The sequence below is a fragment of the Pelodiscus sinensis genome, chromosome 1, assembly GCF_049634645.1.
Source record: "Pelodiscus sinensis isolate JC-2024 chromosome 1, ASM4963464v1, whole genome shotgun sequence".
Lineage (NCBI taxonomy): Eukaryota > Metazoa > Chordata > Testudines > Trionychidae > Pelodiscus > Pelodiscus sinensis.
Window position 1 is genome coordinate 226,248,169 of NC_134711.1, and position 13,830 is coordinate 226,261,998.

The 13,830-nt window shown below is 37.6% G+C and overlaps 1 protein-coding gene across 4 annotated transcripts in view; it reads left to right on the forward strand.

Moving 5' to 3' along the window:
* OCA2 (OCA2 melanosomal transmembrane protein) overlaps nt 1-11,738 on the forward strand; it is a 364,555-nt gene extending 352,817 nt beyond the window's left edge. For all 4 annotated transcript variants that reach the window (XM_006116097.4, XM_075916334.1, XM_075916327.1 and 1 more), the window contains exon 24: nt 10,376-11,738. In XM_006116097.4, coding sequence (XP_006116159.1) covers nt 10,376-10,463 — 88 coding nt within the window. In that variant the 3' untranslated portion in view covers nt 10,464-11,738. The remainder of the gene's footprint in view (nt 1-10,375) is intronic.
* The last annotated feature ends 2,092 nt before the right edge of the window (nt 11,739-13,830 follow it).

Here is a 13,830-nt window from a genome sequence, read left to right on the forward strand (position 1 = left end):
ATTAGACCACTGTTAGTGGGTTGTGGGTTGTTTCCTTAGTTTTATTTAATGTAGTTTATATTTGAAGGAAAAAATTTGAAGTTTCTGAAAGTTATTCTGAAATAATTAAACCAATCTATCCTCCAGCTAAATGACTAGAATTTGGAAAGTGATAAATATGACCTAAATTCCATTAGATAACTGTGCTCTTTATTAAAAAAAATCACTTATTCATTCAGGCTGTTACCTATTTCTCAGTGACAGAATATAGTGCAGATATTAAGAGTTCAAAGTCTTATACAAATATTCCTCTGGAGTACATCTACACAGCAGCATTATATTGGAATAACTGGTGTTATTCCGAAATAACAGTTGCATCTACACTATAAGTCTTTATTTTGAAATAATGTTGAGCTGGAGGACTTCTTACTCTGACTCCTGGTAACCCTCATTTCATGAGGAGTAAGGGAAGTCAATGAAGAGTGTTCTCCCTTCGACTTCCTCCTGTGCTGATAGTGCCAAAAGCTGAGTTAAGCTATTTTGACTTAAGAAATTGAGGTAGCTGGAGTTGTGTAGCTTAATTCAGCCTTAGCCCTGCTGTGTAGAAATGCCACTGGTGGCTAAAGACAAAGAGTGCCTGTGTTCTCTTTTAACTCTCCCTCATACCCCCTCTCCCCACTCACTCACACACACAGACACACACACACATATTAAGACCTTGTAAGAATAGAATTGCTGTCACAATGTCTGAAAGTCTGAATATATTGTTTACCGCAAGACCACATACCCAGGCTTTATAAAGGGTGCCATCTTTACGTTTGGTCCCTTTGGCCCCTGAGAAGCTAAAATGTGCTTTGTTGATGGACATTAGAGTTCTTTCTATGGACAAACTAAAGAAAGATCACCCTCTACATGTCAATTTGGAACAAATCCAAGAAAGGGACATTGTGTCATTTGCATTAATGGTATAAAAGGTAGTAACTGGTTATCACAGTGTAAAGAAGGTACATTAAAGTGTTCTTGTGTTATGATATTTTGGCTATTGCCATTAGTAAAGCTACTTGAGATAAACAAGGAGAGGTTAAGAGTAGGGGACTTTCTCTGGCAGCTGTCCTCAACACTAGAGCTCATTGTGTTTTCTGGAGAAACTAAAAACCATTAGCATTGTACTGCAGTGTATCTTTTTTGGTTTTTGGTAGTTTTTTTTTTAGTTTGTTTCTCAGGCTACTTCTAGATTATATCCTTCTGTCGACAGAGAGATATAAATGAGACACTTCGAAAGTGCAAATGAAGCGGGAATTTAAATATCCCATGCTTCATTTTGCATTATCATATCATGGCGCTCTTTTGAACAAGCGCCATTTTGAAAGTAAAACTGCGGTCTAGACGTGGATCTTTCGAAAATGGTAGCCTTTTTCGAAAGATCCCGTAAACCTAAATGAGGTTGTCAGCCAACGGTCAGGGCAGTGTGTATGTGTGTATGCTTCCGAGAAAAGGTTTAACGTCTGTGTCTTTACTGCTAGGACCGGGGTCCCATCGCAGAGGGTAGCCAGCAGGCCAACAGACGCCTCGTTATATAGGAAGAGCTTATTACACCTTAGATTTTAGCTGCTAGAACACAGGGGTTCCTTCGCAGCGGGCAGCCTAGGAAAGGCTGAAAAGGTGCCCTAACGGATCTTGTCACCTGGGAATGACACAGATCCAAACGCCCAAGCTTTCTCTATGTCTGTCCTTTTATGACCGGCTGAAGTTCTTTTAAATTGTGCTTGGTTCTGTTATAGCAACTGGAGGAGTCAGGTTAAAGCTTAAACAGATACAGGTTTATTAAAAGACTTATAAAAGCATATGGTTACAATGGCTATTGCTCTATTTCTTAAATGCTAGCAAATAAATAAATAAATAAATTATATATATATATATATATATATATATATATATATATATATATATATATATATATATATGTCTTAAAATGATCACAGGAAAAAGGTAAAGATAGAACATAGAAATAATGGTACTAAATGACAGCTTAATCTTTAAAGAGCTCTAACACTATGTATATATATACTTAAGCAAAGGACCACATCCAGGTACAATTTTTACCTCTTTCTGTGCCTCTCGACTTCAGCGTGTCAGGCCAGGGCCGGTCTCTCAATTCCTAGGAAAGATGAATACGAGGTGGGCGTCCTCTTTGGAACCTCGGGAGATCAAACACCTAACCTGACCAGCAGATAGATGGTAGATTGACACTCAGAGAAAATGTGCTGCTGGACCCATCTATATACCCCTGGGGGCCCGTATCCTCTTTCTTATCTAAGAGGCCAAATTCTACTGGTCTGTTTTGTGGCGCCAGTTCTTACAAGCAAGTTTCAAATTAATTTACACTTGCAAGAGAGATAACTAAATTGTGAGTACTAGACATTTTTTTTACTGGGCGAGAGATTCCTCTCCCCGCGGATGGATGTGTGTTCGTATCAATATGGGTTTGAGTCAAGGGCACTCCTTGGCAGCCTCTTGGTCAGCAATTGGCATATCTCTGTTTACAGCCATTCATGGTCACAGCAGCCTAAGCCTTCTGCTCTGTGTGCCCTGTATGCTCCAGGCAAGCAAAAATAGATGTTACAGAAGAGTTCTTGTCTAGCTACAGAGGTCAAACCACTAAGGGGTAACAAAACACTTCGGTCATCTGAAGAAGTGGGCTGTGCCCACAAAAGCTCACAATACCATCTACATATTTTGTTAGTCTATAAAATGCTACCAGACTATTTATTGTTTTTTAAGTTTTTCCTGTTACAGACTAACTTGGCTACCCCTCTGGAGCACTAAGGACTAGTTCATAGAGGAAGAAGGTTTGAATGGTATGATATACAAAATTTTGCACAGCCCATCATGTCATACACCAGATCTGCACCCAGACTAAATTATATCCCTTTCCCCACATCAATGAACACATCTCACAAAGCTTAGCTAATTTAGCCACAATCCATACATAAAGAACAGAATGGCATTTTATGCACTCATATACAAATATGGTGAAATTTAGCTACTGATGCATTTTTCTGACTTCTTCATACTGATATGATAACTTCAAATAAAATTACCATATCTTCAGATGCAAAATGAAAGGATAAAAAGTGACACATAATGTGTTGACAGTATGATCCTTCCTAACGTCAAACTACTGACATTCTATCCGTTTTTCAGTACTGCTTGTTGGCTTTAATTTTTAACATTCTATCCAGGTGTCAGCTGGACTTAATCATGTCTTATGGGAGTTAGACAATTAATGCCAATGGGAAGGTCACTATATTCATCAGCTGCTGTTGCTGTCTCACCATCCGATCATTGCATACAGTCTTTTGAAGTCATGTGCACAGTGCTTTTTTCTATATTTCAAAGGGGCAGTTTTACCTTCATGGTGTTTCATCCAGGTGTCTACCATTACCCTCGCTGCCTTCCCATGCAGAGATAGTTATCATAAAGTCATTTGTTGTTCTGACTCCTATCTTTCATATGAACTGCACCAGCAGAGTTGGGCAAATACTGAAAACATATTTCTGTGACTATTGATTTGACCTGAAACTGGTAAATTAACCATTTTGCTTATAGTGAAGGCCTATACAGACAATGCTTGCTTTCAATGAACAGATTTTGGAAGGCCAATAAAGTGCTTTCTACAGGTTATGTATGGAAAGGGTCAAGATTATTGTCAAGAGAAGTAAGGAGGTTTTTCTAGAATATAGAATGCACAGTTTAGCACCATTTATTTTTCTTGCCTTGAATTCATTGTCCTGATCTGAGGTTCATTGCTTGTTGGGACTGTATGGAAAATCCTGGCATAGACAAAAAACTGGGAGAAATATTGTAATTTTGAGCAATCAGAAGAAAACATGGTTATGGGCTATGTTCAGTGTTTTCAATTACATGATAACTACTATGTATGGTAACTAGTAGGTAACCACACTGTAATTTATATGTAATTTTAGGCTATGTGCAAGTCACAGTAATTTTAGTGTTTTGTGAATGATCATTGGCAGTGTTAGCCACCTGCTATGTTACAAACAGGTGTCCAATTGTAAAAGTGTCATAGTCATATGGATAAGCAGCAGCACCTCTTTTTTAGACCTTTTTATTAAAGGGACACTACAGTCAATACCGTCCTGCTCTTTCAAATAACAGAAATAACAGTATTTTGCAGACTTGGGATGATGGGAAGTTGAGATAAACAAAAAGACAGGAGACACAGAGACAGAAGACAGAAAAGGAAGAAGAGAAAAGGGGATAGGAAGGTGATACTAAGAATAGAGAAAGAAAAGGGGGGAGATGAATTTCTAGGATCCTGACAACCAGGATCCACACATTAAAATATATGCCAAGTTAAGACTCAATTAATATTCTAAAAAAAAATTTCATTAGTATTCATTCAGATTTTAAAATGGATTTACATCAACTTTGTACATTTTTGTGTGAGCCTCCCATGTTTTCTGGTGAATCAATATACTTGTAAGAATGTTCTCAGAGGCAGTTAGTTTTACATAAAAGTTGAAGTATTCTGAAAACTTCCTTCTAATGCTTATGTTCATCCAGTCAGAGAACAGAAAAATACCACATACTTTTGGGGACTCAAATGATCAGATTTTTAAATATCCAACATGAAATGCTCTGTTTGTGGCATAATTTAATTAACAGTACTCAAACTATATTGGTTTACTCTGTTAAGATGCTTTTACACAGCACAGTTATTTTGAAATAACTGATGTTATTACTGATGTTCTGAAATAACAATGTGAGTGTCTACAAGGCAATTCCGTTATTTTGAAATTATTTTGAAATAATGGATGGCTTATTCCGATGTCTGTAAACCTTATTCCACGAGGAATAAACCCTATTCCAAAATAGCTATTTCAAAATAGTGGTATCGTGGAAGCTTTACTGCAGCTATTTCAAAATAGCTCCTCCCCAGAACCATTCAAAATAATTACTCCCTAGTGCTTCCTGGGGTTCTAAATTGAGGAAGCGGGTCCACATTAGGGGAGTCTGCCTCGGACTAGTTTCCCTACACTACAGGGAAGTTTTGAGACTTCCCTGTAGAGTAGATGTATTATTTCGAAATAAGCTATTTCAGAGTATTTCTTCCGGAATAGTTTATTCTGAAATAAGCCTCCAGAGTAGACATACCCTTAGAGAATTTTGCAGCAAATGCTCATAATTAGTTCATTGAAAATGAACTGCAGACTAAAAAAATTGAATTGCAAATATGTTTGGATGAAGATGAAATCTGAGAAAATTGCTGCATTCATAGATTATTCTGAAATGCAAGAAGCTACTGTGTATGGGAACTGGTAGGTAACCACACTGTAATTTATATGTAAATTGGTACAAAAAAATCTTCAGCCATTTCTAGATGAGATATAGGACTTTGACTTGCTTCTTGAACATATGAGTTGTTTCCTTTATATTTAAATAAATATAGACCCACAGCTTCTTGGTAAAGAAAAATAATTAATAGCAGCCATTCTTTATCCGTGACTAGGCCCGCCAATGGGGAGGTTAAAACTGCAACTTACCAGGTATTCAAAGGGTCTGAGGCTTCCAGCCACTGCCATTGCTACTGCAGAAGCAGTGGCAGCTGGAGTCCCGGGACCTTAAAATTGCCACCGAAGCCACATGTGGTATGCTCCGGACAGCATTGAGGGCTGCCTGGGGGAGGCTATCCCTGCCCCAGACCCACCCCTTCTGCCTGAGGTCTGCCCCTTCCAGGAGTGCAGAGCTCCCCCAGCTTGTACAGGGGCCCAACGAGTCTGTCAGCCCCAGTAACTGGTTTCCATTCCTCCCCACAAAAGGTGTATGTATTTGTGTGTGCATGTGTGTTAATGGTCACATAAAGAGGATATAAACATATCCTTTTGATTAAGGACTCTGTAAATTGCTATCATGCCACATTCCTTTTGGAAGGAAATTTAAAAGATCCATCTTGAAAACCAAATGATAGAAACTTCATTAACAGGAGTGACTTGCCTTCCACTCAGAAGCAGCCCTTGAATTGCCTGCAGGAGCTTCAAAACTTGAATCCAATTTTTGAGGCAACTTTTGTAATTTCAAGATGTAAATTTTTGCAAATAAACTTGTCACCATAGGACTTCCAAACCAAAGTGTGGCTTTTATTCAAGGACTGCTTGAAATGACACATCTTCTCATATGACACTTGCCAGGCATGCAACATATTTCTTTACTGTGTATGTAGGTGCTGATAACAGGCTAGTAAGTGGGAGGGAAGAGCCTGTAAAATATGTTCTTTAAGTTAAATTCTTAAATAGCTATTCAGAGATAGATTAGAGACCAAATTCAAGCCTCATTTTAAATCACTATGCAATTCCACACAGCCAGTTGGGTTACATAGAAGTGAGAGCAAAATGTGGCACTCCATGTTCATATAGACTGCCACTGTGCTTTGTAACAGCTTGAGCCAGCACCACCAGTGGTATGATCTTCGAGGATTGCTGGTATCCTCTTGCAACTCCAGAACTCATGAGAGACCCCACCTTCCATTCTGAGACATCTCTCTGCAGATCCCCAAATAATTCACTTTCCCTTTGTGCTATGTGCTCAGAACAATATAGAAGGCAGAAACTGTTGAGTCTGTCTTTCTTCCAGGATAAATCACTTTTCCTGTAAATATTCCAGGTCAGACATGAGAGGTTCTAGCATTCTTGCTGGAGTGTCTGGTTTTTATATGTTACAAAGTTGGCAACCTGAGCACAGATACTATCAAAGTGAAAATAGCTGCAGTAAATTCAGTTCCATTCGATTCCTGTTCAGGCCTATGGTAAAATTAAGCCCCATACAAGTGAGCAGTTACATGAGTAGCTGCGTTAGTAGTAAAAGTCAGTGGAACTACTTGCATGAGTGATTATGTATTGATGTGAGTACAGGTTGAACCTCTCTAGTCCAACACCCTTGGGACCTGATGGGTGCTGAATCAGAGAATATGCTGAACCACAGAGGGTCAATATTGTAGTGAATGGATCTCTTTTTATTTGTATTTTGCTGATGCAAATAAATGGAAAAAATCTTGCAATGCTGCTTAATAATGTATGTTGTATTGATACATCCTCTATAAGCCTATGCCTGGCCAAGGCTCATCAGCTCTCTTCATAACAAAATGTTAGTGTTATACAATTTTACTGTGTTGGCAAAAGGAAATAAGCAGCTAAAGCATAAAAAGCATGCTTATGTGTATCAGCATTACCAACACTTCCACTACTTGCTGGGCTCCTGGAAGACATTTAGGGGTAAATTATTAGAGGTAAATAATGCACAGAACACTGAGAGCCAGGACTAGCATTTGTATACAAAATTTACAGGACCACGGGAAACTTGGGCACACCCATCATAAGTGGACCTCCAGCTAACTAAAATCATACCAGACCACAGATGTTGCCAGACCAGAGAGTGCTGGACTAAAGAGGTTCAACCTATTCACAATCTTGCCCTCTGCAAACATGTCAAATAAAACAATGAAGGAAGACACTATGAAATATGAGTGTTTGTGGCAGAACCAGGCCTTCGATTCTTGCTGTTAAAGCAAAGATATGAATAAAAATCCTGCATGTTTGCATGTTTTTCTACATAATTCATGCACTTCTTGCACAAAACTAAAACGAGTTTTTCAGATTTTTTTATGGAAAGGATAACATTTTTTTAAAATCCGTCTCTTCTTGCCCTTATGCACACACAGGTGTTAAGTGCCCTTCATCTCCGAGCTCTTGTGTATCCACTTGTGAAACCCACTAAGTGGTATCAGGACAAGATCTGGGCTTTGCTAAGCTACTAGAGCTTGCCCAGCAGCACTGAATTTATTCTCTATTAAGTGTGAGGTCTAATAAAGTCTGCAGTTTCTTTTCTCATGAAATTCTTAGCAGTCTCACCTTCATCAGACTGTTGTATGGCAACGAGCCATTCATGGAAATCTACTGGATGTATTTACATTTGTAGATGGATTTTTCTACAGCACCATTTCATTCTTAAAGTGAACTAGTCAGAGCTGAGCACTTTTAAAAGTGAGATGGCACATCTTAGGGAGATCAGAAAGAGGAAAAAAACCCCCAAGGGTTGACATTGTCTGAAAGGCAGCTGCGTGACCATCCAATTATTTCAAAACTCAGAAAGCTGCTTTGCAATGCCATGAATTTAATAAGAATGCTATGAAAGGATATTTATACAGATTCTTAGAATAAGTAACCATTCAAAAGCTAGGACTGGGTCAGTCTAGCTGGGGGGAAAATATAATACCTGCTTACACTATATTCATTCATGCTCATCTGAATTAAAAAAAATCCAATTCACACATAAAGAAGTCAGGTCTTCAGGGTAACTGTGTGACAATCTACTGCATTCTTAGCTTACCAGAAATCACTAGAATTCTGTGCCCATTTTGTTGTTCACATGTGTAAATGAGATCTACAATTCACCTTCCTCAGGGAATATTTTGAAGTCTAGGCAGATTTTGCCCTCTCTAGTAGCGTCTCATTCTCTTTCTTTTCAAACACCTTCTCTCCTCCCAAACAAGCAAAAACATAAATTTGCTGTTGCTAACCAATATTTTGAGAGCTCTGATGCATGGCCCCTATTGCCATCCTGAAATCCCAGAGTAACATGGGGGGAGAGGTCTCCTGTCCTCCTGCCATAGAAGGAAGAGTGGCTGGAATCATACCATAGGAATTGTTATAATGGATCAGACTCTACGGTTCAACATTCTGTTTTTGATAGTGGTTAACACCATGTGTTTCAAGGAAGGTGCCAGAAACCAACAGGCAGATGTGGGATAATGTGCCTGCCACAGAAGTCTTTATTTTTACTCTGTCAGTTTTATGGGTATCTTCTTCTTTTCTTGAGTCGCCTCAGTTTCTGTGGAGTGGTCAGTGTGGATGAAAGGCTCACTTGGACACTGGGTGGGGACATATGGACAATGGAGGTCTATGAAGCAGTTTAGTTTTAACTGAGGTAGTTCCAAGTAACATATTTCCGTATGCCATCTGTCTGGTATTTCTTGCCTACCTTGTCTAAGGGGCTATTATTATGTGTTTATACAGTTCCTAATGTGATGGATTTCCCATAATAAATAAAGCATCTAAATGCTACTAAACTGCTGCTGATTTTTAAGCTCCTCTAATCATTTTTTACTTGTCCTGTTCAGATTACTCTTCATGGCAATGAAACAGCATTGGAAAAACATTACACAATTCCTGTCAGAATAGTGTTGCAGGTGAAGGTAGGAAGCACAGTAGGAGAGCAGATCACACCAGAGCCATCACACAAGTTATTTTCTTTTTAAACACATCTCTTTGTATACAGAGAAAGGGAAGACAAGGAGATTTTAAGACACATGGGAACTGTGAGTTTTCCCTCTCTGTCACCAGCTACAAATGAATTTTTTTGTTGTCTGTGTAATTAATGGTGTGTGGATAGTGAAGATATCTTGAACCTTCTAAATGCTGCCTAACATGAGAAGTAAGGTGAAAACATAACCGATACATCCACATATACTAGGTACCTTCTTCCTTCAATTGCCAATGAAGGCAATGAATGAAATATTGGGACTTCAAAGAACATTACCACACTTTGATGATGTTTAATAAAACAGGAAGATGAAGCCAGCTAAAGAAACGTCAGCCATAAATCAGAGTTATAAGGAACTTGTTTGGAGTAAATGCACAGCATGAAGTCAAAAGTAATGAATGAGCTATTTTACTGCTTGTTTTACTTGAGACAACTGACATGGTTCGTGTTACTTGTATAACAGTGCATTGAATGACACACAACAAATCCATTCAGGTTCAGATTCCAAGTGACATAAGTCAGTAGAGATCTATCAAAGTCAATGCAGCTATGCTGATTTATATCATATATGTGTCTGACCTACACTTATCTAAATGTCACAACTGGAAGTATCAGAGGGGTAGCCATGTTAGTCTGAATCTGCAAAAGCGACGAGGAGTCCTGTGGCACCTTATAGACTAACAGATTTATTGGAGCATAAGGTTTCATGAGCAAAAACCCACTTTATCAGATGCATGTAGTGGAAATTCCAGAGGCAGGTATAAATATACAGGCATAAGAAAAGAGTACCAATCAAGAGTAAGGCTAGGGATAACAAGGTCAATTCAGTAGAAGTAGAATGTCTCTACTTGAACTCTGGCCAACCAGGCATTACTGTCATAAACCTGCAATACCTTAATGTACTTTCATTTAATAAAATGTTATAAGGGTATCAAAAGCTAGTAACTTGTATGATAGTTTTAAATTTTGCTTTCAAAAAGTCTGCACATGCCGTTATTGCATGTCAAACAGTGTGTCGCATCCTTATTGATCTTTCCTTATTTTGTTTTTGTTTCAGGTTGGGATTCCCCATGATGATTATATCCTGTACCATTGGGATGTGTTATCTCCTTGTTGCTCATGTTGTACTGGGTTGGAATTCTTAATAATTTATACTTTCAAGACCAAAAGAAGCATTCTGTCTTGTTCAGTCTATACATCAGAGCTCTAAGAAGACACCACAGAAAAAGAAGAAAAATCTCCCCTTTAAAAAGTCTTAGTTTTTGTTATTCATAAACGTATGTCCTGTGAACAATTTGCAGAGCTGAGTATTGAACTTTAATGAATCCAAATGGTTTGTCATGGTCAATATTAATAAGAACACAAAGACACACCATTACAAGGGAATATGTTGTGTCTTGAAACTTGTCTTTTCACAATCTGAGCACAGTCACACATGAAAAAAAGTCATTCCCAATGAAAGATGTTCAGTAGTTTCTTCTTAGGGGTTCATTTGTTTTTGTCAATATATTTAGCAATTTGTGTTAAAAGTAACATTCAGCCTCTGCAAACTAACAATAGACATGTAAGCAGACAATATGTACATTAAGAGAGATGTACCATTGTCTATGTTTAAAATTAAAACCATTCCAATAAGAATTTGATATGGAAGAAATTATTTTGAAATTGACTAATAGGTTACACGCCCATAGTTTTTTTTCTTTTACAATTTCATGTTAATTCAAATCTTATTGGCTATAAAATATAGCATTCAGTTCTTTGGTGGATTACCCTACATATTTTAATAGGTTCAGATACTACCTGTAAAATGAATCAAATTCTGTTACAATTAAAGAAACGTACTAGTTTGTGTTGATCCATGGTTTTAAAAATATCCTGGTAATTTCTATTGCCCTCAACAGGTCTCATGTCATGCTTATGATGATGACATCTAGAGGTTACCCTTTCTGTGCTGAATAAAACAAGTGAGAAAACTGATTCAAAACCCCTTAAATACATTTGTTCGTACACATTCCATTTTACTCACCAATGTATATAATGATTCCTTTTCTTATATATTAGAATCAATCTTGCCTTTCGAAGGCCAAGCCTTCTATATAACTTAACCCCCCACTATACTGTAAGAAAAATGAGAGACCCTGCAACACCAAACATAGTCAAGCATCCCACCTATCCATCATATCTACTCAGCCAAACTACTGGTATGAGTAGGAAATATCATTGGTTTCTATTTAGGACCTGCCAGAAGGACTGTCCTAATCTACTTGGCCTATCAGTGGTGGGTGTACTTTAAGCAGGGAGTAAAATATTCTGTAAAATATCCAAAAGTTTTGGAATAAATTCAGTCTCTTTCTGGAAGTTTGATATGTGGTAATATTTTTCTGATAATTTCCTTAAAATAAACTGATTTACTTCCTGGATCATCATTGCTGCCTTATTTGTATTGTGAGACCAGGTTTACTGAGAGGGTAGGGGACAAAACAAATGAGGAAAATAAGATAGTGTTATTGTTAGCAGAGAGTATTTTTATGTGACAGTAATCGAGTGCTCAGTCACCAAGGCAGAATGGTGATACATCAACATGTTTTCCTGTCATAATACCCTTGTTTCTCACTTCAGCAGACAATGTACTTAAATGAGGTTTATACACATACATCAGAGCACTTCAAGATAATGCAGTAATTTTCATTGACGCCCTTCCTAATTGTTATAGTAATCTGTGCATCAGGATGACTACATGCTCAACATAACTAGTGCACGGGATTGGTTGGAATACTATGTACAATGAAAATAAAAGTTGAAAGCTTGGAAAAAATGAACAATACATTACCTACTCAGATCATCTATTCAATAGATTCTATTGAATGCTTAGGGCTAATATCTCTCGGTCTGATTCTCATTTTCACAAAGGCCCCTTTACATCACACTGGCAATGAAAGCAGTCTTAACATGGATGTAAACTTATGCCTAGTTTGAGGCCTTTTACCAGAACATTGTAATGGGAAACCAGGTTATGTACAATTTCACCCCTTTGGCCTGACAGGAAGTATGTTCAAGCCTCATATTTAAGCAGATTAAACTCCTGTCTCTGGGAAAGTCATTTATTCTCTCTGGGTCTTAGTTTCCCATCTGTAAAGTGGAGATGATAGCACTTTGCTGTGTGTCAGATTGTGAGCAGCTCAGATACTATAGCAAGGGGGATTATATTAGTACCATAGATAGATTTACTGCTTCATTAGTCTATTAAAACCAAGGTGGAACACTGAACATTTTTAGAACCTATATTGGAAGAGAATTCAGAAATAATTAGCCCAGGGGTTCTTGACTCCATGAGGGCCAGTAAGATTATTACTTGGGGGAAGGAGATCATGTGCTTTCAGCTTCCACCCCAAACCCCACTTCACCTCCAGCATTTCTAATAGTGTCAAAAATAAAATAGTGTTTTTAATTTATATTGTACTCAGAGGCTTCTGTGTGAAAGGAGTCACTAGTATAAAAGTTTGAAAACCACTGACTAGCCCCAACAGAGAAGATGTCTAGCTGTTAATGCAGAACACCTGCCTCCTGAGCTGATTTATTATTATTCATCAAATATTTTAATACATTTATGAATAGGACTTGGAATGTATCACTTCAATTCAACCAAAATAATGTTTAAAAATCTATCATAGTTGTTTCAGAGAAGATTCCAATGTTCTTCTTGTAATAAGTATGATATAATTTACTTTTTGTGCCAAACAGGAAGTATTAAAGCATGGGAGGTTTCAACAGAAGTCTCACTTCTCCTGACCTATAAATTCCTCTAGAATTGTAACCATCAAGGATAATCTTACACAAATTTAAAGTAAGATTATCTTTTGTAAATTTGTTATTAATTTTCACCCAGTTCAATAGCTTTGTACATAACTGAAATGTAATAATCAGATTTTTTTCTCCTTTCTGCTGATTGTGGCCAATTTTAACATTTAAAGGCAGAAATTAATTTAACAATTCATTGTAAATAACTTGTATGAAATACTAGCCTTAGTAGGGAATTTTGCCTCTGATTTCAATAGGGAAAGAGTTTCACCCATGATTCACAACCACTTAAAGCATGGAATGTTCTGCAGTATCGACGAGGGGTCCTGTGGCACCTTATAGACTAACTGAAGTGTAGGAGCATAAGCTTTCGTGGGCAAAGACCCACTTCGTCAGATGCATGTATATTTGTGATACTAACTTCAGAAAATGGAAATCCAACATAAGTGGAGCCTATAAAAAGCATTATAAACTACAGCAAATATTGTGTAAGGAGGAAAATTAAGATTGCATTTGAAGACCAAATAGTCAAAGAGATTAAAAACAATTAACTAGAAATATATGAAGTACATAAAATTAGGAAGCCAGCAAAAAGACCATGGATGTGCTGGACTGCCACTGGATAAGGGAAGCATTTAAAGAAAGAGGACAGTACAAAATAGTGACTGATATAGAACAGGTAGCATGCACTTGTTTACTCACTCTTTCTCAAAA